The sequence below is a fragment of the Zalophus californianus genome, chromosome 6, assembly GCF_009762305.2.
Source record: "Zalophus californianus isolate mZalCal1 chromosome 6, mZalCal1.pri.v2, whole genome shotgun sequence".
In the NCBI taxonomy this organism is placed as follows: Eukaryota; Metazoa; Chordata; class Mammalia; order Carnivora; family Otariidae; genus Zalophus; species Zalophus californianus.
This window is the reverse complement of record NC_045600.1, coordinates 139,326,995-139,349,849: the sequence shown is the minus strand read 5'-3', so window position 1 is coordinate 139,349,849 and position 22,855 is coordinate 139,326,995. Positions and strand designations below refer to the sequence as shown.

Here is a 22,855-nt window from a genome sequence, read left to right as displayed (position 1 = left end):
CCCCCGGCCTTGAACTCTGCACTGGGTGCAGATCTGGCTTACTGTTGACCTCCTCGGTCAATCCTGCTCCTCCGTGAGCCTGGAATGAAGACAGGGATTAAGTGGGCCCCTTCTCAATGGACCGGAGTCCTTTCTCTCTGTGAGTTACTTGTCAACCAGATCCGAAGGAGTCTATCTCAAAGCGTGGGCTCTGGACCTTCTGTATCAGGAGCATCTAAGGTACTTGTAGAAAAGCAGATTCCTGGACCCAATGGACTTAATGAGATCCCAGAATGTCTCAGAATGGGCCTCAGAAATCTGAATTTCTAACAAACTCCTCACGGGAGTCTGAAGCAGACCAGAGTTTGAGAGCCAGTGCCCAAAGTGGAAGATGCCATTTGACCTCGTTGCTGGAACTACATTCTTTGAGCACCTGCCCCACCCGCACCCACTGCCTGCCTTGTGGGAGAGCCCAGCTGGGCTGAAATTCTGAGCTCTGACATCGGCGGGGAGGTGCTGGGAAGATTCTGGGACTTGGGGGCCTTCAAGAGCTTGATCAAGCAGGTTGTGTTGAGAAGTGCCACCATCGACCCCAGGGACAAAGTTTTGGTCTTAAGTGTTGGCTTATCTTTTCACTCATCCTGTCCTCCCTCCCAGACCTTCCTGAGATCAGTGTGAGCCACGTGAACCTGACCGTTCGAGAGGGTGACAACGCTGTCATCACGTGCAACGGCTCTGGATCACCTTTGCCCGATGTAGACTGGATAGTCACTGGACTGCAGTCCATCAACACCCACCAGGTAGGGGCCCTAGGCTCCGGCCCCATCAGGAGGTAGGGGCCCTAGGCTCCGGCCCCATCAGGAGGTTGGGGAGCCTTGACCTCTTAGTCTAAATGAGCTGAATCATAACTCGGAAGCAAGAGATGTGAGGAGAAGGAAGAAGAGGGCAAGTCTGAGCATAGTTGGTTCTCATCCAGCTGCAATCTTTTCTAGCCAACCTGAGCTTCAGCATGCTAATAAACTTCTCTGGACCTTAGCTTTCTCATCTGTAAAATGGGTATAACGCTACCATTTACCCCATCAGGTAAATGTGAGGATTTCCTGAGCTCTTGACTGTGGAGAGCCTGGTGCCTGGTCCGTGTGCATGACAGGAGGAAAGGCCTCCTTCGCTTCCTGCACAGCTTTCTTCTTGGTCCCTGAAGGTGTCTGGGAGGTGGGTGAGGAGCCACCTTCTAGAAACTCATTGTTGGTTGTTTTTGTTTTTTTTTAATTGGGGTTTTAGACAAATCTGAACTGGACCAATGTACATGCCATCAACCTGACCCTGGTCAACGTGACAAGCGAGGACAACGGCTTCACCCTGACGTGCATTGCGGAGAACGTGGTGGGCATGAGCAATGCCAGTGTGGCCCTCACCGTGCACTGTGAGTAGCTGCCATCGTGGAGGGGGGCCAGGTAGTGAGGGGGACGGTCGTGCGGGGCCGGTGGGAGCAGGGGCACTAAGAGGGCAGGACCGAGCAAGCCAGTCGTTGGCTGGTAACCCCGGAAAGGGCGTCCCTGTCCCTCAGAAGATGGGGTGCCTCCAACTCATCTCTGTCTTCGGGATACCCCCACGCTGGCCCCGGTCTGCTTTCCCTTCGCCTCCTAGCAGGTCATGGGATGGGGCCCTCCAGTTGTGGTGGATGGAGGAGCCTCTGATCCCCCCGGTCCTCTCCGAGCTGGATGGGGGAAGAACTGGGAGCCCCGTGCTAGTGTCGGGCGGGCTGCTCTGGGGCGCGAGAGGCTCTGCGTGCTGGGAGTCAGCCGGCTCGTGCCCACCCCCGCAGACCCTCCGCGCGTGGTGAGCCTGGAGGAGCCGGAGCTGCGCCTGGAGCACTGCATTGAGTTCGTAGTGCGTGGCAACCCGCCGCCCACGCTGCACTGGCTGCACAACGGACAGCCGCTGCGGGAGTCCAAGATCACCCACGTGGAGTACTACCAGGAGGGCGAGCTGTCCGAGGGCTGCCTGCTCTTCAACAAGCCCACCCACTACAACAACGGCAACTATACGCTCATTGCCAAAAACCCGCTGGGCACAGCCAACCAGACCATCAACGGCCACTTCCTCAAGGAGCCCTTCCCGGGTGAGGGTCCCGCAGCCTGACGGCGCCGACTCCTTCCAGAAGGGGGCGGGGTGGGTGCGGTAGCCAGCCAGAGAATGAGGCGGGCCTTGACCCCTCGTGCTGTTATCTCGGGCAAACCAAACCCAGCCCGCAGAGTCAGCTCCCGCCAACATTTTGCATAAACCAGAGAAAGGCTCCGTTTTCCACGGCTGTCAGAGTGAAAACCAAGACCCCCTCAGAAACGCGCAGTTGTGCACACAGGGACGTGCCCTGTTCTGGTAGAGGAAGGGCCTGAGATCTGGAGGAGAGAGACAGAATCCTTTTTTTTAAATTTTTTATTGTTATGTTAATCACCATACATTACATCATTAGTTCTTGATGTAGTGTTCCATGATTCATTGTTTGTGCATAACACCCAGTGCTCCACGCAGACTGTGCCCTCTTTAATACCCATCACCAGGCTAACCCATCCCCCCACCCTCCTCCCCTCTAGAACCCTCAGTTTGTTTTTCAGAGTCCATCGTCTCTCATGGTTCGGAGAGACAGAATCTTGACCCAGTCCTTTAGTTGTTGCCAAACTCCGGGCATGACAGTTTGCTTTTGTCTGAGCCTCAATTTCGCTCATCTGTGAAATGGGCATGATGACACTTGCTCCTTTAAGACTCGGGACTTCCGGTCTACAAAGCATTCAGGCTTTGACACATAACGATGGTTCGATGACCTTCCATTCCATTGCAGGGGTCTCTCTAGTTCAACCCCACATGTAACAGACGTGTGAACTGAACCTCCTTCTACTTGCTGGTTGGTAGCAGGGCTTGGCGAGGGGGTAGCCTTCCAGCTCTGAGCTTGCTCTTTTGTTCTGTGGTGTGCTTGTGGGGGAGTATTTGATGCCCTCAGCCTGCGGGGGCGCTAACGTCGAGTGGGCCAGGGGTAGTAACTGAAGGAATGAAAGAGCTTTCTTTGTTTGACTCTTTGGGAGGTGACTATCTCTGTCTGGGCTATAGTATTTCCAATACCTTCCTAAGTTGCAGGAGAAGAAAACCCTCAAAGAGTTTACTGTACGCGGTTGTAGCTTCTCTTGGTGGGTTCAGCAGTTGATGGCAGGGCATTGTTGATGACCTTGGTGATTTCTGCTGGGAACAGGCTGGATGACCTTCAATCTCCAGGACTCAGGGGTTCTAGTGAGATAAATAAAGGGGAGTGAGAAGACCAATCTCACACACACACACACACACACACACACACACACACACACACACACACACACAGAAAGAGGGGCAGCAACAGCACGGTGCCGCATCCACTTATGTGAAGGTGACTTCACAGCCCACACGTACTGGGTAGCAGCTCCAGGAGGCCTTCTTTATCTCAGTGCAAGGAAATTCCAGCTAGAAGCTCCGAGAGGGAAAGCTACATGGGAAGCCAAATTCTTGCCACTGAGGTCCAGGGGAGAATGGTGCTGCGCCATCGCTCAGGAGAGGGTCCAGGAGGTGCTGGTGTTTAAGACCTTGGCGGTCCCCTTTGGTCCAGCATTTCCAGCATCATCACCAGCATGCCCAGCAGAAGGCCTCAGGGCTTTTCCCACTGCGGGCCTCACCCATCTCTGCTCCGGGAGCTGGAAGAGTCCCTGCCACGCCGTGGAAGGAGAAGATTTAGATGCAGAGATTCTTTGCACTGCTGGACCACACAGGCCTTGCCAGCGTGAAGGGCTAGAGAGGTCCCCTAAAGCAATGCTTATTTCCAAAGGGAAACTCCTGGGACCTGGAGAGAGTGGGGAGCCCTGGAATGCTCTGGAGGAAGGGTGACCCACTCTGGGCTCGTCCCCTCAGAGGCTGTCCTGAGAGCAGTTCTCTGTACCCTCCCAGCCATACAGACACCCTTTTTGTCCCCAAGAGAGATAGCAACTCCTTGCCACCTTATCAGCTCCCCTTAGGCCAGTCCTTCTTAAAGAGGGGTCCCCGGACCAGCAGCATCACCATCACCTGGGCGTGTGTTAGAACTCAGATTCTCCAGCCCCACCTGGACCTGCTGAGTCAGAAACCCTGTTTGAATAATCAGCTGCCATGCTGTTTGGTGAGCTCTGGCCCCAGGAGGTGGGAGGCAGGAGAGAGTCACCGGGGAGCTCCAAGGGAAACAACACACCCGAGGGAGCTCCAAGGGAAACAACACACCCGAGGGCATCTTCCTCAGACCCAGGTGCCCCCCGCCCCGGGCCACCCTGTGAGAAGGTTTGCTTGTTTTATGAACCTAAAGGAATCAGTGGGTGATGAAGAGGCAGCAACAGGGAAATGATGGGCCAGTCGTGTCAAGTGACAAAACGTCTCAAGGTTCGGGAGAGTAAATCATCTGGAGGTTCGGACAGTAAACCTCATCCCTGCTGAGCTCTGGATACAAGGCTGTCTGTGGATTCCCGCTCTTCTCTTCGGCCCTGAGCATGTTGCGACCCCGTATTTATCATAGAGACTCCTCTCTCGCTCCCAGGCGAGCAGAGCGTAGAGGTTAAGAATGAGGGTTCTGAAATCAGGCAGATCGAGGTGCAAATCCCATCTGTGATCCAACCAGACGGGTGGGTCTGGGGTTGGCGCGGGGTACGCGGCTGGCATGCAGTGAAGGACCATCTCTACTCTGCCTCTACTTTGCCATCTGTGGAATGGGAGTGAGAACAAAACTCCCTCCCTAAGCTGCCGTGAGGATTTAAGTGAAGTATGCTAAGGGCTTAGCTCTGTGTTGAGAGAGAGAGGAAAGGCGCACCAGCTGTCAGCTATTGCTAGGATTCTTGGGACAGAGGGATTCAATAAATGTAGGAGTTCTAGAAGCAGCATTCTGGGGTCAAGCTCGTCAGTTCTAACAGGCTCCGGGCAATGTCATCTGTAGGCCTATGGAGCCAACCACACTGCCAGGGTTCAGAGTCTCTCTAAATCGCTCATCAGCTTTGTCATCTCAGGCAAATTACTCAGCCCTGTGCTTCTACCTCAAAGGCTGTGAAGATTGGTTCACACACAGTGGATTCATCCACCGAAAGTGCTTACGAAAATGCTTGGCACAGAGGAAGCACAGAGTTACTGTTTGTTTTTATTTTTTTAAAAAGCACACCCAAGGGTGACTGAAAGGGGATCTGTTTGGGGGGCAGAACAAGATCTGAAGGGAACGGTCTCCTTTTCTGATTCTTCATGGTCCTGAGACCCCTGGGAGAGATTTGATTAGAATGAATATATTTAATGGAGCAATCTGGAATGAATATATTTAAGGGAGCAATCTGGAAATGTAGAGGCTTCCATCAGTAAGGATTTTCTCCAAGTAGGACATTAAAATGAAAATGTTCTGGAAAAGTCTCTTTTGGTTGTTGTTATTTGTTTTTTAAATTACACATGCTGTACAAATGTTGGATTTCCTTCTACATTTCCAGAGAAGGGCTAGAATATTCAGCATGGCATCCAATCTTGGTGAAGGAGGTCCCTGCAAGGGTTGGTTAGGGAGGTTGGTTCTAGAAGCGTGGAGCTAAATCACTCTTTGGTGTTCTAGGAACTTGGGCTGCCGGAGGGGTCTGGGCATAAGAGTGGGAAGCCATGAGGCATCAGGGATTCATGTGTCAGGAGGGGAGGAACTGGAAAGGCTGGGGGGTGACGGCAGGGTGGGAGGTGGGAGCTAGAAGGTTGTGGTCTGGGAGAGAATGTGAAGTTCCTTAGATGATGATGTGATAGAAGGAGGCATGTTGCCAAGCGGGGTGTGTGTGTGTGTGTGTGTGTGTGTGTGTGTGTGTTTGCACATGTGCAACAAATACCTGAGACTACTTGATGAAATATTTAGGAATACGTGAGCTGCCGTACCTCTTAAATTCTCATTTTGTACTTGGCCAGGAAGCCCAGTTATTTCAGAGATTTTTACAACAGCAGAAACCAGAATTCCCTCAGGATGCTGGGTACAAACAATGGGATAAATCACTGCCCCAGTGCCCTCAGCCTCGGTCAAGGCTGGTTTCCTTGCCCTAAGGAACTGGTGGAGCTAGAATGTGGTCCCAGGCTTCCGGGGAGGATGGGCGGTGTGAGCTGATGCCTTGGCTCAGCCTCTCCACTGCCTTCTCACACCTAAACCCGGGACATCTGCTCTCAACCGCACATCTCAGGCCACCTCTTCTTCTGGACACATGCTGCCGCCTCGCTTCTCCCTTCTCTGGACCCTGCTGGCTTTTCCCACAAGGCCCTTGACGAGTTTTGGGACTGGAGGACGTGCGGTCTGGGACTGGGGTGGCATGCAGTCAGGCCCGCCCCGTTTGTATTCAGACAGCCCCTTGGCATACGGATCCCGTTGTCCTTTCCAGCCGCTGGTGGGGTAGGAGGTGAGGAGCATTCCTGGGTACCATCCTCTCCCAGTGCAAAATTCTGAGCTCCGCCAGTGGTTAGAGGGGACCCAGGAGGTCTCCGTGTTCCAAGGCTCACATGCCTCCCGGATGGATGAGTGTTCCCAGGCTCCAGCAAGGGAGCTAAGCACGTAGGCTGACTGGGAGATTGCAGGGTTCATAGACTCGGCCAAAACATTTGCCTGATGTGCGAATATTCTCTAATGAACGGGAGCCTTATGGGAAATATGCAAATCAGCGTTAACTGTGAATTGATCCGGCGCCTGTCTTTCCTCAGGCTCTGAAGCCAGGGCTAGGGCCCCCTCTCCTCCACCCTCCCCACACGTCAGGCACTTGGTACCTGCAGTTTACAAGAGGGTGGTAGCATGAAGGGCAGGCTCAGGGATTTGGAGAAAGCTCTGTTGGTCTTCCCCAGAAGACACAAAATGGACAACAACGAGCCAGCTATTAACGGTGCATTTACTGTAAACAGGATTTTCTCTAGACCCCTTCACAGAAAGCATCACTTGCCCCACAGGTGGTTAGAGAAGAATATTTGCTCATGCATATTAACTAGAACCATAATTACAATGACTGTGAGAACTTAGCCAACGGCCTGAAGACCGAGGGATGGATGGATGGATGGATGGATGGATAGACGAATGAGTTGTTCTTATTTTTCAGGGTGTAGTAGGCTTGTGGCCGCAGTAGGTGTAACATAATGCAGTGGTTCTCAAAGGGACCAGCAGTACCAGCATCACCTGAAATCTTGGTAGAAATGCAGATTCCCAAGACCTTCCCCAGACCTCCTGACTCAGAAACTCTGGGGTGAGGACCAATAATCCATGTTTATGGAAAAAAAAATTTTTTTTAGAAAAAAGTTTTAAGATTTTTTTAACAATCATCATTTTGAAATAGTTTTAAGATTTAGCCCCTGGGGGCACCTAGGTGGTTCAGTCAGTGAAGCATCTGCCTTTGGCTTGGTTCATGATCCCGGGATCCTGGGCTCAGTGGGAGCCTGCTTCTCCATCTCCCTCTGCCCCTCCTCCCTGCTTGTGTTCCCTCTCTCACTCTGCTCTCTCCTCAAATAAATAAATAAAAATTCTTAAAAAAAAAGATTTACCCCCGAAAGTAATAAAATGGTACAAAGGACCTCCTTATACCCTTCACCCAGCTTCCCCAAATGGTATCATGTTACCTAAGCACAGTCCTTGTGCAAAAGCAGAATATTAACACTGACACCTATTATTGAATCTACAGACCTGACTTTTGTCCACTGCTGTCCTCTCTTCTCTAGGACCCAATGCAGGGTCATATACCGCATTTAGATGCTCTGTCACCTTATTCTCTTTCAGTCTGGGATGGTTCCTCAGTCTGTCTTTGTCTTTCATGAGCTGGATGATCTTTTTTTTTTTTTAAGTTTTATTTATTTATTTGAGAGTGAGAGAGAGCATGTGAGCGGGGTGAGGGGCAGAGGGAGAGAGAAAATCCCAGGCAGACTCCCCACTGAGTGTGGAGCCTGACGTGGGCTCGACCCCATGACCCTGAGATCACGACCTGAGCTGAAATCAAGAGTCAGATGCTCAACCGACTGAGCCACCCAGGTGCTCCAAGCTGGATGCTCTTGAAGGATACTCACTAGTTATATCATAGACTTCCCCCCAATTTGTGTTTGTCTGCTTTTGCCTCACAGTTAAATGCCAGTGACACGTTTTTGGCATGAACACCACAGAAATGATGCTGTGTTCTCTCAGGACATTACAGCAGGGGCACATGGTGTCTACACCTCTAGTTCCTGGTGATGTGAATTAACTCTGTCACCGGGTTGTCATGGTATCTGCCAGGGTTCTCCACGGCGAGGTGATTTTTTTCCCCTTTGTACCTAATGAGTATAATGTTTTGATACTTTGTAAATGTCTTGTGTCTTATCATGCTTTCACACAGTAATTTTAGCATTCATTGAGGATTCTTGCCCGAAACAGTTACTACCCAGGTATTTGTCAATGGTGATTTTCCTCTTTCCATCATTCCTTCTACATTTGTTAGGTGGAACTCTACTGTCAGGAAGAGTGTTCTCTTCTTGCCCTGTGTGTTTATTCAATTGCTTATTTACACTGGTATGGACTCAGGGATGTTTATTTTGTGCTATGACTTACAATCCGTGTAGTTGGCTCCAGCTGCCGTAAGAGAGTACCACAGACTCGGTGGCTTAAACAAGAGACATTTATTTTTCTTGCAGTCCTGGAGGTTAGAAGTCTGATCAATGCGTCAGCAGGGTTGGTTCCTTACGAGACCTCTCTCCTTGGCTTGCAGATGACTGTCTTCTTTCTGTGTGTGCACCTGGTCTTCCCTGTGTGTCTGTCCTAATTGCCTCCTCTTATAAGGAAACCGGCCATATTGGATTCGTGTCCACCCTAATTAGTTTAACTTAATTACCTCTTTAAAGACCCTGTCTCCCAATACAGTCCTATTCTGGAGTGCTGGAGATTAGGGCTTCATCATACAAATTTTGGGTGGATATAATTCAGCCTGTAACAATCCATGGCTGTCTTTATTTATTTTGTTGCTTAAATTGTCCCAAATTTGGTCACTGGAAGCTCCTTCACTTTGACTCCTCTGTTCTTTTCCCATGCTCCCGTTAATTTGGAGCACTCTCTTACTTTCTAGTACCACACGATGTTCCAGGCACATCTTGTACTTTCTCTGCCCCAGGCCTGAAATTATGCATTTTTCCAAGGAGCCCTCATTCCTTTTATTGGAGAATGGTAGTGATCACCCTCTAGATGATTCTATTGCATGCTAGAATTGGAGAATCTCTCGTGGAGTGGTTAAGAGCCCAGACTTGGATTTGAATCCAGCTCAGTGTATTCCCTCATTGAGATTCAGTTAATCACTTAATCTCTAGAAGCCTGCTTCTATTTCTGTTAAGTGGGGATAATGCTCTCCACCTCCTCAGATGGTTATAAGGATCGAGTGATGTGTTACATAAAGCACTGAGCCCAGCCCCTGGCTTATAAACAATGTCCAATAATGATGAGCTTTCACCATTAGCTGAGCCATTTCTGGAGGCAAAGATCCAATAGCACATTTTCATTTGGGAGATGGGCAGGTTCATAGAGGGATTCCCAGGAACATCTCAGGGACCTGCTAGAATAAACTCTACGTATCAATTTGAGGAGTTCTGTCTTGGGATCATAGCTGGCATTTTCAAGAAATGTCCACCCTGCAGCATTTCTTTTTGGCTTTGAGGAACCACCAGCATCCCTAGCACTCTGGGTACCTGAAGCGGAGAGGACTGTGGGTGAGGATTGTTCTAGATGTAATTTTCCATCTCATAGACCCAGGGAGGCTGGGCCACCTCCCTCAGAACCAGGAGCTTTATCTCTCATTCCTTCTCCACTTGGAAGACCACCCCCTGGAGGCGTAGTGTAGCATGGGGGAGGGGTGATATGTCAAGGATTTTAGTTTTTAGTTGCCAGGGTAACGGGGCATTCATGGTGAGTGGGAGAGGTCGTACCTGTGAGGAAGATACAGCGCATCTGCTCGGGTTTTTACGACACTTGTTAATTATCTCTTTGTCTTTTTTGCAGAGAGCACGGATAACTTTGTCTCTAGTAAGTCTGCTTTACCTTTTGCTTTGAAACTGCTTTATTCTGATACTTTAGGTCATTACTGACTCCACATAGCCCTCTTTCCTATTCCACGGCCAGCCCCAGACCCGTGGCAGCTGAGAGCGTCTGAGGGAACTGTGAAGGGGAACCGGAGAGTAGAAATACTTCTTGGGTAGTTCCATTTGCACACCTCTTGGGCTCTGTGCCTCAGTTTCCCCCAGGGCGTTTCCTAAGGTCTGAGCATGTTGTGGGTCTCCCTGCCTGGATGGGAAGGGGTGGTGTCAGGAAGAACATGGGGTTTCCCATGGCCAGGTAGACCCGGTGGTCATCTCAGTTGTCCTTGTGGAGAGAAGGGGGAGCTTCTAAGCCCGTGTTTCTCACCTGCTCTGAGGGCCCCAGAATCTGGCGGGGGACTCACCTTGTGAGTGATTTACACGGTCTCCTGATAGGCTTGTGTGTCCTCAAGTGGAATTACTATTTTTTTAAGTAGGCTCCATGCTCAGTGTGGAGCCCAGTGAGGGACTTGAACTCACGACCCTGAGATCAAGACCTGAGCTGAGATCAAGAGTCGGACACTTAACTGACTGAGCCACTCAGACGCCCCTAAAGTGGAATTATTGAGGCTCAGTTTAAAAGCAATCTGGGGGGCGCCTGGGTGGCTCAGTTGGTTAAGCAACTGCCTTCGGCTCAGGTCATGATCCTGGAGTCCCGGGATGGAGTCCCACATCGGGCTCCCCGCTCAGCGGGGAGTCTGCTTCTCCCTCTGACCCTCCCCCCTCTCATGTGCTCTCTCTGTCTCAAATAAATAAATAAAATCTTTAAAAAAAAAAAAGCAATCTGGGGCTAGGACTAGACAATCCCCCTGCAAAATTTGGTGTTTTGCTCATGGGCTGTGGGGAAATCTGTATTTATGGCTTTTCCTTTTCTCCCCCATGGGAAACTAACAGCAACAGCCCTGTTGTTTCTGCCCTGTGTGTGGCCTGAGATAGTGGAAGTCCTGTTGAGGACACCCCTTACTGTTGGGCACGGATGTGCAGATCATCTGTGATTCCTTCATTTGTCCTTGGTTTGAGAGGACTTGTCGTCTCCCAGAATGTCCCTCCAGGGAATTCTGAATTGGGGCCGTTTCCTGCCCAGGAGGTGATTTGAGATGGAGGACACACTGGCTTCCCATCCAGGCCTTGCTGGGAAAGGTGGGGTTTCCTGGGCAGATGGACTGGTAGCTTACCTTGGGCTGCCACTGTGTTCTGAAGTCCGTGGCAGGGGAGTGGACAGTGGGTTGTTCCTGGGGCCGTGGGTCTCCTGGTCTCACTGAGGAGTAAAGAGGGAGAAAGGAAGGGCATGGGAGAGCCAGGGACAGGAAAAAGGAGGGCCTAGAGCAGAGGGTAGCCGAATGTCAACACCGGATGTTGTCATCAGCAACTTGTGCCCAATCCACACCCTGGCCTGGATCCCAAACCATTTTTTCTTCTCCTTTGTATCTAGTAGTTCATGGCCTGCATTGCCCAGGTGACATTATTTACTCCGGAATGGGGGCAGGGGACTGGCAGGGAGGGTCCTGTATTCCCTGTGGAGTCTGCCGTTGACCTGTCAGCACCAGCCAGGCGACTGGATGGGGACCTGGTCTCTGGGGACCCCTGCAAAGCCAGGGCATGTTCTCCAGCAGGAACTCCTGAGAGGGGCCTGGGAGTCAGGTGGGGACTGTGGCTGAGCCTCTCATGGCCGGTAAGCTAACCACCCTCCTGGTCTGGTTGGTTTTCAGTTTATGACGTGAGCCCCACGCCCATCACTGTGACCCACAAACCGGAGGAAGACACTTTTGGGGTAAGTCATTCCCTGATCAAGGGGAAGGTGTTTACTGACTTCGTTTTAGGAGCTAACTTTCCGGAATTTTATCTTACTTGGAACCCCAACATATGCAGCAGAAAAAAAAAAAAAAAACTGTGATGAATGACCTCCTTTCAGGTAGTTGAAACCTTCCTTGTTTGATGAGAATAAGTCATTGTTTGAGGAAGTCTTTGAGGATCCACTCCAGGCCCTGGGGTTTGGAAGACAACCGTTTGAAAACCCCATTCTTTTAGGAGCCTGGCTGGGCCTGATTTGAAGGGAATGCTAACCACACAAGCCTTTTACAAAAAGTCAGAGTTGCTCAGATCATCCCCTTGGGTGGGTTTTTCAAGTCCGGCCCCCCCCCCCCCCCCCCCTGCCTGACTCTCAGAGCCAGAGATTTCCCTGAGGAGGAGAGCAAAGGTTTGTTTTTTTTTTTTTTTTTGTAAGACTCCAGATCTCCTAAAACCTTCTGGATGATCTCCTGTAAAGAATGTCAATGTGAAGGCGCAGAGTTTTTTTTTGCTAATGAAAACAACAAACAGTAGACAGAGACATCTTAGGCCTGCCCTTGCGTTGCTTATGATGGACGGCCCGCAGATGGGAGGCTGAGCCACGGAACGTTCTCTCATCCAGTTGGGGAATTAATTTTCTTGTCATGTTCTGAAGGTCTTATGAGTTACTTCTGCTGAGGAATTGACTCAGTGGTGAAATTTGGAATGGGCTGCAGTGGATCCCTCGATAAGACTACTTCCGTTTGGGCGCGTGTGACCTCCCTGGCATGAGGGTTTTCGGTGACTCTTCTCAACTCTCTGCTCTTGGCCCCTCCCAGGTGTCCATAGCGGTGGGACTTGCTGCTTTTGCCTGCGTCCTGTTGGTGGTTCTCTTTATCATGATCAACAAGTATGGTCGACGGTCCAAATTTGGAATGAAGGGTAAGGTGGGATTTTCATTTGCAAGGGTCTCCTGGATGTGTGTCGGGGGGATAGGGCTCTTGTTGATCAAAAGACGCTGTTTTAGTCTCCCTTTGCTCCCCAAGGGGGCCTCCGCTGGTGAGGCTGACGGCGTCCCGGTGGAGACTCCTGTCGGAACCTTGTTGTTGGTAGTGATGGTTTAGAGGCAGTGTTGGTGTCTGTGGGGGCCAAGCCGGGGTCCGCCTGGTTTTCCCTGAGTGTGGGAAGCATCACAGAGTGGGGCTGCTTGCTGCAAGACGGTAGTTTGTGAAGGAAGTAGGTGAGAAAAAGGACTCTTTGTTTGAGTAGCTTGGTTTCCCTCTGCACCCTTGGAGTTGTGATGCGAAGGTATTAGCGAGCTAGATGTCAGGTGGTGGACCCCGGTGTCGGGACGTTGCCCGCACGGTGGCATTTCAGCACGCAGCTCTACGCAGGGTCCCAGAGCAGATGCCAAGAGCAACACGATTGCTAAATCTGCTGGCCTGCTTCCACACGCCCAGTCCTGTAAGCCCCCTTACAGCCGGGGTAGGCTGTGGGACGAGGCTTCCCACCAAGGCTTGGGTTCGCAGAGTGGCACCAAAGGGGTTAACATGGTGAATTAGCATCCATCTGCCTGGTCTCAGGGTTGGATCTGACCAGATGGCTCCGGGGAGGCTGGGTACCAGTTCTCAAACAGAAACTGGAATTTCAAGACCTGCTCCCCTCTGGGGTTTCCATTTATGGCTGGTGTTCAATGGGAGGTGGGTAGGGAAGGGTGAGGAAAGGTTCTACACGCTGTCAGCTTGCTGAGCAAGGCTCTAGGTTGGGGTTTTGTGGTGAGAGTACGGGACCCAGGAAGATGAATTTCTACAGCTTCTACACACGAACTGGGATCTGTGGGGAGAGTCCTGACTTTGGGACTCAGGGACTGAAGGAGGGCACGTGAATGAGATCCACGGGGACGGGGGCCCTCTGAACTTACGCAAATGTTTGGGTGTATGTGGCTGTGGGGTGGGGGGTGGTTTGGAATGGAACTAGTACACTCCTTCTGCTATATTCTCAAAATATTCTGTGACTCCCCTAAAAGTTTAGAAGGAAGGACAGAAGGGTAGAAAACAGGAGGGCAGGCCGCCTGGCTTCTCAGAAGCTGCCTACCTCTATACCCTCTTCCTGTTCTTGCTTTAGCTGAACAAGTCAGAGCAAGGCAAGCCAGGTTTTCGTGAATCCTATGAAATATTTTGACCAAGAGAGATACTTGTGCAGGCAAATTATAGAGAGGGGATGGAAGTTTGGCCCAAAGCCCCACGACTTAAACAAGACGAGACCACTGTGAGGCACCTCGATCGGAGATGTTTTATCTGCCAGTATTCCCCTGTGCCAAACAGGGCTCCCATGGGGTTCGAAGATGAATCCCACTGGATGAGCCCCGAGCCTACAGTCCTAGCCTAATCCCTGGGCCCGTGGCTTCGAGCACTGGCCCGATTGCTGGTATAAAGTTTTCAGACCATGGGAGGAACCTCTGACTATAACTGTTCCTCCTTCCACCTGAGAAAGCATGAGGGCCTCAGCCAAAGGGGACAATGGGGCATTGCTGAGACCAGCTGAGACCCTGTGACACGCTTGGCAGCACTGCGAGAGCAGATTTTTCCTATTAATTGTCATCCGGTTTCTGGAACAGTGTGTCCCCATGTCGGATGGATTAGGCAGCATCCAGGGCGGTGCCTTCCCCTCAGCTGTCCTCAGAGCCTCTCCCAGCCCCTGCTCCCCTCTCCCGGGGTTGAACTGCCTCCTTGGCCCTGGATGGCCCAGGAGAACATGTCCCACGAGGCGGGAGGGAAGTGTCCCCTCCTCTAGAGCCCGCTGCACTTCGAGGCCAGATGTGGAGGTGTGTCCAAGGCTGAAGCTCCCTGTCTCTGCTCTCCGTTACCGCCGCTCCCTGTACTTGGGCCTCATCCTAGGATGAGTAAGCAAATGCCCCAGGCTGCATACACCCCCCTCCCAGCCCCGGTCCTCTGTTGCCAGTCGGGCCTCCCAGTGCAGGAAAGAGGGACGCCCCCCGACTCTGACTCCGGCGAACCTCCCTGCCTTCTTATCCAGCCCGTGCTCAGCTTTGAATGTTCAGATCTGGGTCACGCTCTGCCGTGCCACTTAACTGCTCCTTGCTTTTAGCAAAGTTACTCTACCCTCGCAGCCTCTCCTTCTTCCCTGGGCTGCTGTGTTGAGATGCGTGTAGAACTGGCATATAAAAGGGGGGCCCCAGGGTTGTAGTTCTCCCGTATAAGCCTCTCCTGGCTCCTTTCATTGTCCTTCTACAAAGGGCTGCCCTCCCAAGACCCACTCATACCCTCCTTTGCTGCACACCGTGTTTAGTCAGGATGCTTTGCTTCTGCACTAACCCCAGTGCCTTGTCATTACTTTGCACACACATCATCTGTCTGTCCTGCTAGACCAGGAGCAACTTGGCAGAAACCACAGATCACTCAGCCCAGTGTGCCTGAAACTTTGCGCGGTGTTTGACAAATGCTCGTTGAACTTCAGATGGATGACTATATTTATAATAAAAAAAAAACAACAACAAACAAACACAGCTTGTGACTCAGTAACAGGCTAGTAAGGGCTACTTTGGCAACGTGAGGTGTCTGGGCAGTGGGAGGTAGAGTGGGGATGATGAAGGGAATTCATAAGTAACACCCAGCCTCCACATCTGAGGGCCCCAAACATAGCGTGTGGACGGGGAGGGATTGTTAATATGAACTTTACTTCCTCCTGACAAATAAGAAAAAGACAAAAATACAAAGGTTGGTGTAACAAATACTCCTATTCCCACCGCTCAGAATAAGCAACTCTTACAGTTTTGTTTTTATATTTGCATCTGATGTTTTATTCCTAGAATACAGAGATGAGATATTGCTAATAAAACTAAAAATGCTTTAACCGTCACCTCCATTTCCCAGAGACCGCCACCAGCCTGGGCTCCGTGGGTGTCCCTCAGTTCACTGTTTTTGTCTCTCTCCTTGGTCTCTACCTCTCTTTGTTGTCTCTGCACACCTGCCCTCCCCCCTTGGCTGTCTCCTAGCCAAACTCACACCCTGTGGGCTGCCTCCACCCCATGGCAATGCTGTTGGCCAGGTCTGGTAACCAGTTCATTCTTATACTTTTTTTTTTTTTTTAAAGATTTCCCATTTGTTTATTTGGATTGCATACAAGTGGGGTGGAGGGGCAGAGGGAGAGGGAGAAGCAGACTCCCCGCTGAGTAGGGAGCCCCAATAAGGCTTAGGGCTCCATCCCAGGACCCTGGGATCATTACCTGAGCTGAAGGCAGATGCTTAATGGACTGAGCCACCCAGGCGCCCCATTTTTATACTTCTGTGTGTATGTATACATATACATGTATATTTTGTTTTGTTTTGTTTATTCTTTACAGGTCACAAATTGCCTTCTTAGACCTCTAGAAAACAATCATAAGTATATATATCTCTTATATTGATCTTGTTAATAAATTTTATTTGGACAAGAGAACTTGTGCCATCACCGTTTTTCACCAGTGTGACTAAAGACTACAACACTCCCAAGAGTGGTCACACACGATATGCAATACGTACAGATAACGTACGTTCGGTACACGAAAAGCTCTACACCGATGTATGCGTGCATTTATGTATACGTGGGCATATGTACCTTTACAAAAGGCATTGCTTTGTGTGTGTTTAACTGATGCACATATTCACACTCTTAGTATCCTTCTGCATCTTGCTTGATTGACCTGTCAGGTGTCAGAGGTCTCTCCGTGTTGGCGTCTATAGGCATTGTAACGGACACGTAGGTTATGGGAGATGAAGATACTAGATCTTATAGAAATAAATAGAAAAAGCATCATCCCATACACCTCTGTACTTCCGTCTCCTGCCATCAGCTGATCACAGTTGGCCTGGGGAGTGGTCACACTAGCAGGAAGTGCATCTCTTGGAATCACAAAGGTTTTGAAATGGTGCTGAGCCAGGGTGGTGGGGGTTTCTTGGGGCTGTGGCTGAAGCCCAGGGTCTTACTTAGAACAGCAGGGGTGATCCTTAAAGTGTTTGGTGTGGTTCAGTGTGGGAGCTGACTTTCAGAACTGAAGCCAGCCGCCCTGCAGGAGCTGGGGACCTGGAGGCTCTCTGCTGTGCTGGGCTTTAACTCTTAGATTGCTGGATAGGGGAATGGAGGGATGTGCAGGGCACGAGAGATCTACTAGGAGGTACAGAAACATAGATATTTCAGTATTTTATTTTATTATGTTTTTAAAGATTTTGTTTATTTGGGAGAGAGCGAGTGGGAGGGGGCAAGGGGAGGGGAAGAAACATGCTCCCCACTGAGCCGGGAGCCAGATGCAGGGCTGGATCCCAGGACCCCCGCCGCCCCCCATCATGATCCGAGTGGGAGGCAGACAGACACACGCTTAAACCGACCGAGCCACCCAGGCGCCCCAGACATTTCAGTGTTCAGTGTTTTTAACAACTAATGTGTCAGTGCATCCTGGGCCTGGACGTGATGTGGTTCAGAGTTTGTACCAAGTTCTCCCTCACAAAATATTTTCAAACCGGACATGAGAAGACCGTAGTGAGAGGAGTAGACCAGCAGGGGCTTTGTGGCATCTGTATGTACCGATCAAGAAGCCGTAGTGAGAAAAGGAGGCGTCGTGCTCTGGATTCTCGGTCTGGTGAGGCTGCATTGTGTTAGGACCCCCCGCTCACAGCCTCAGCCCCTTTCCAGGGCCAGCGAACCACCTAACTCCTTGGCCTCGGCTGCCCCATGGTGAACGGCCCCGGTGTACCTGCCATCTTCATTTCACACAACTGTTAGAAAAAAAGCCAAGTTGATGATGCGGGAGTGTCTTTAAATAATAAAACATGCCCCATAGTTTTCATATTAGGTATCGTAGTTATTTAACCAGAGAAAGAAGCATACGTGTGGGTTTTCTCAGCCTGTAAGGAGAGTGTACGTTCTTTGGTCTCTGATCTTGTGACAACCTCCTAAGTATACTTCCTTTTTTTTTTTTAAAAAAAAAGATTTTATTTATTTATTTGAAAGAAAGAGAATGAGAGAGAGAGCACATGAGAAGGGGGAGGGTCAGAGGGAGAAGCAGACTCCCCACTGAGCAGGGAGCCCGAAGCGGGACTCGATCCCAGGACTCCAGGATCTTGACCTGAGCCGAAAGCAGTCGCTTAACCAACTGGGCCACCCAGGTGCCCCTATACTTCCCGATCAGGGATGCAGTGGTGGTGTCCTTCATGCTTCTTGGCTTCCTCTTCTCCCACGAAGGAGACAGAGTGATGTTTTCTTGGAGCTTAAATAGACCTTAGGCTTCTTAGGCGAATGTCCCCATTGTACAGAGAAGGGAACAGACCAGAGAAGTACAGTAGCATTCCCGAGCACACAGCGGGCTAGGGCAGCACTGGCCCTGCTTCCCCGGGACGTGCCGTGCGCGGGAGCCGGGGAGGGCTGAGAGATGAAGCCAGAGGACGAATATAATCAAGCCGGTTCCTCCAATGCTGTCCGCCTCCGATGGGGCTTTCAGCAATGCCTCTTCTTAATCTACTTTTCTCAAGCCTGGGCTCACCTGGCTTGGGGGTGGAGCGGGGGAAATGGGAGCTGAGCTGGGGTGGGTCCTGCTTCCCTGGCTAAGGAGACTTCCTTCGTTTCTTTCTGGGCACTGTGGAGACCGCACAGCAGGGCAGCGAAGCGAAAGGCTGGGGAGGAGGTAGTCAAGACCTACAGCAAGGGCTTCTGGTGGTACATCGAGTGCTTCATCAGCCCGTGCTGGCTTTTAATCCCAATGGTTAGACATGTGCTGGTGCCTCTGATGGGCCTGTGGATGGGCGCTCCAGGACTGTTCCATTGTGAATTAGCGTCCGTTAATAGGTACTTAAAGTAAAGTGGTTGCCTATTTGATTATGATTGGGGGTTATTAACATTCTTTCCATAAACAGATGGTAACTGTCCTCGGAGTGGTTTGTAGAATCCTGCCAGAGCCTTGATTTGGAGGGGCTGGCTCCTTCAAAACGTGTCGTGGATTGCTGCCCGTACGCAGTGGCCCTGTTCTCCCTCTGGTTAACCTGTTGGTTAAGGGGGATGGTCGGACTTGGGAAGGAGTCCTTTCTGGGCTCCCTCCTAACCTTGTGGCATCAGATCAAGAAAGATTCCTCCGGCTGGAATGGAGATGGTGCTGGGAGGGATCTTGGACTCCTAAGGTTTGATGCTCTAACTTCTACTGAGGCATCCTTTCTTCCTCAGCTGGGATGGAGGGACCGTGCATCCCTAGGTGTGAGCGCACTATCAGGGGTTGGATGCAAGGAGGGTGGTATGGAGATAGCAGACTTCTGCGATGAGTGGAAGGCGATGCAGAGCACACTAATAGGAGCACACTCTTAATGCCATTGCTAGGGTAGTTCCTTTTGCCCTGAGAAAGAGGCTTATCCAATGTCTCCGTAACTGAGTTAGAAGCCAGGAGCCGTGCTGCACAGAAGTGAAACCAGGCGAAGGACTTGGGTTTCCTGACTTCCTCAAATACATTCATTCTTCCTTCTTGCTTGTTTTTCTTTCTTCTTTTTCCATTCTCTCCTCTGAATTGAGGTTATTCAAGGGAGGACGGTACCTCTGACCCTTGCAGTGGCCTCTGCTAGGGATTCCTGGCAAGGGACTCCTGGTGGACAGTGACTCTTTGAACATAACTGTGAGAGTAGTTTCTGGATTCATATCCTATATCCTTAGCCTAGGTCCTTGTAGTCTCTGAACAAATGTTTCATGCCCTTTCTCTCCTTTAGGGCTCCTTGACAGACCCTCCTACCCCCACGAACACTCCCAGCATTTGTTCAAGTCCTAGTTAAATAGGTTGAGTGTGTGGCCAACCCACCGGCAGGACGTGAAGTAATTGAAGCCAGGAGCCTTCTGCTTCTCTTCCTCTGCTTGGACTTCATTGCGAGTTTCTGGCTGCAGATGAAGTCTCGCCCCAATTGGTGACTGAATTCTAGAATGCGGTGCCCAGAGCTCTGAGAAGGCTGGAAGGCAGTGTGAGTTATTCTAGCATGCCTTTGCTGGCCTGTCTCTGTGGGGGCTTTGCAGGTGTGCAGCGAGTGGTTCTAGAAGCCCCTGCACTGTCACCACTGGCTGTCTTCAGGCCATGCAGCTCCTCTATTCCTCTCTCAGAGCTCCAGGAAACCAGTTGTTGTCCAGTGCCGAGTCTCGTATGTAAAAGGAAGTCCCTGGAAGTAGAGTCTGCTACAGAACGTTTCTCCTCTGTGATTACCTGCTAGCTGGCTGTTCTTGGCAGGCCCTGGTGTCCTGTTCCGTAGGGCCGAGGATGGCCAGTGTGTTTGGCTCCATAGCCAAAGCAATCGCCTCGCTGACTCATTTGATTTTGGCAGCAAAATACAGTTCTTACTAATCCAGGTGGTTCTAGCTGGTTCCCACAGGGTTAACATCCTTTGATGTCTCAGGGTAGAAGTTCTCGACCTTTTGTTCCCGGATGACACATGTTGACAGTTGATAGACTCCTTACACACTCCTGTCGATGTAACCAGGCTGTTGGACAAGTACTGGCCCTCCCAGTAACTTCACACCTAAGGAAACTATATCAGGATATGAGTTTGCAAAAGGGGTTTTTAAAACTGGGAGTAAAATCAAGTCTGTACTAATTTTTACTCTTAAAAAAATTCACGAACTTTCAGTATTTTATTATTCCTCTAAAGTTCTGGTGACATACTTCCTCGCTGATCCAGATGTCCTACTGGATCATGGTACCAGGATGGAAACCGAGACGGGTGGGGGCTTGCCAGCCTGGACTTGCTCCCAGTGTTCCTTGCCCAGCGTGGTTTTGCCCCTGCAAAGTCAAGTTGCAGAAGCCGCTCCAGCAGAGGCCCTCATGTCCTCAAGGCATGTCCTTTCCATCTCTGCATCTTCTCCTGTAACGTCCCGCTTTCACTTGCCCAGAGGAAGAGTGACTGTGGGAGAGAGCGAGTGAGAAACTTCCCCGTGGCTGCAGTGCCTGAGCCCTGTGTTCATGCAGCCCGTTCTCCCGCGAACTGCAGAAGGCTTTGGGATGTCCACAAGGGCAGCCCTCCAAACCACAGGCGTCAAAGCAAAGAGAGAGGAGAAACGGTTGATCGGGAACCAGGCTTTCGGACGAGGGGAGGGAAGCCACACAACGAGAACACTAACAAACCAGCCAGCTGCTGCAGGTCCCCGGCCACAGCTCCTTCTCACCTCTCTGCCCTTCGTGCTGCGCACCCATCATGCAGGATGAGCGGCACGGGGTGATGGAGCGGTGTGCTGCAGGGGAAGGAGTCCATCCCGCTGGGGCTCGGCCACCAGGGCGGTTACCACCTGCTGCCACCTCAAGCTTCTGGAGGGAAGGACGAGGAACTTCGGGTGGCTCTCCTCCTGGGTCTTTCACACAGACGGTTAATGCCGCGCTCTTTTTGCCCCTTCCACAATACCCTAGTACGGTTAGCGTAGAGAGAGGTTTGCCAGGTCACTCTGGTACGAGGCCCTTTACGCTCTTGTGTTAACTCCGCTTCCACCAGCCAGAGAAGGATTTGCTGACACCCTTATACCGGCCCCCCTGGCTTCCCCGCTCCACTCCAAGGAGTGGCTCCCTAATTGGTGGGACCCAGTGCAAGATGTTCAAAAAGTATTAGAATTTCAAAATAGCTGCAGTAGAGCTTTATGCCCCAAGCGTGGGGCTCTCTTGAGTGTGCAGCCGGGGTGCAGGCCCTTGGAGTCAGCTCTGTTCCCCAAATACAGGCCCTAGCGACTTGATCTTTCCCTGAATGGTCTTGAAGGAAACCTGTTTCTATGCTTCCTTTTTCCAGAGAGGCTGGGATTTGGGGTAGAGACAGAAACATTAGCTGACCTGTCACTTCCAGTCGTATCAGGGAAAGGGAACAGGAGGCATCGACCATACACTGAGTACTTACTATGGGCCAGGTGTCTAATAGATCTTATATTAGTCTTCATAGGTAGCCATTCTCCCGATTCTAAAGATGGGAAAGCTGCTCAGACTGGTGGGATTGCCCAAGGTCATGTGACTGGTAAGTAGGAAAACCAGGTTTTCAACGAGGTCACTTAAATCAGCGGTTCTCAATCTTAGCTGCACATTCCAATCACCTAGTGAAATGATATAACTCCCTCAGTCCAGGCTGCACCCCAGACCCATTAAATCAGAATCTGGAGGTGAACCCCAGGCACAGCCCTGCTTTCTTTGACTCCTTGGGTGATTTCAGCTGTGCAGTCAAGGTTGAGAAGCCGTGGTGTCCCCAGTCTGCGACGGGGCCACCTAGCTTCCCCTCGCTGCCGGGTATGTGTGAGGTCTGCAGACACCAGCCAATCTGATCACTCAGGAGCTTGTTAAACCGGCAGATGCTGGGGATTCATGCCCACACCCAGTGGGTCAGACCTGGAGTGAAGTGGGGGACAAGGAGTCCCTCTGGGGGACTCTGAGGGTCACTGAAGTTTAGGAACCATTGTCTTGGACTTGTAGAGAAAGGAGGGATGATAATATGGCCAGTGCTTCTCAGACTTCCAGGTGAACATGAACCCTGGGGTAGGCCGGGGAATCCTGTGAAAATGCAGATTCTGATTGCACGGCCTAGAGAAGGGCTGAGAGTCAGCATTTCTAAGAAGCTTCCAGAGGCTGCTGCTTTGTTGCCCACACTTCCAGTTACAAGGGTCCCAGCCACTGGGGAAAAGCTCAGGCCTGTGACCTGGGACTTAGGTCACATCTCTGCTTTCCATTCGTCCTGTAGGCTGTTAGCAACGTTGGCCTGCCTCAGAGGCTTACTGGAATAATAATGTGATCACAAGACTACAGAGCACAACCTCGACAGGCACACTTCATTTTGTTGTGTTTGTTGCACACTGAAGGTTGGTGCCAACCCCACGTCAAGCGAATCTGTCAGTGCCTTTTTTTCCAGTGGCATCTGCCCACTTGGTGTCTCTTGAGTCCCATTTTGGTAATTCTCGGAATATTTTGAACTTTCTCGTGGTGATCTGTGTTTTGGTGATCTGTGATCAGCGATGACAACTCACTGAAAAC

At 51.0% G+C, this 22,855-nt stretch overlaps 1 protein-coding gene across 5 annotated transcripts in view; it reads left to right on the top strand.

The window, feature by feature from the left end:
- NTRK3 (neurotrophic receptor tyrosine kinase 3) overlaps nucleotides 1-22,855 on the top strand; it is a 410,029-nt gene that overhangs the window by 135,449 nt on the left and 251,725 nt on the right. For all 5 annotated transcript variants that reach the window (XM_035727975.1, XM_027570487.2, XM_027570490.2 and 2 more), the window contains 6 exons: nucleotides 637-779; nucleotides 1,261-1,402; nucleotides 1,805-2,101; nucleotides 10,007-10,030; nucleotides 11,790-11,851; nucleotides 12,687-12,789. In XM_035727975.1, coding sequence (XP_035583868.1) covers nucleotides 637-779; nucleotides 1,261-1,402; nucleotides 1,805-2,101; nucleotides 10,007-10,030; nucleotides 11,790-11,851; nucleotides 12,687-12,789 — 771 coding nt within the window. The remainder of the gene's footprint in view (nucleotides 1-636; nucleotides 780-1,260; nucleotides 1,403-1,804; nucleotides 2,102-10,006; nucleotides 10,031-11,789; nucleotides 11,852-12,686; nucleotides 12,790-22,855) is intronic.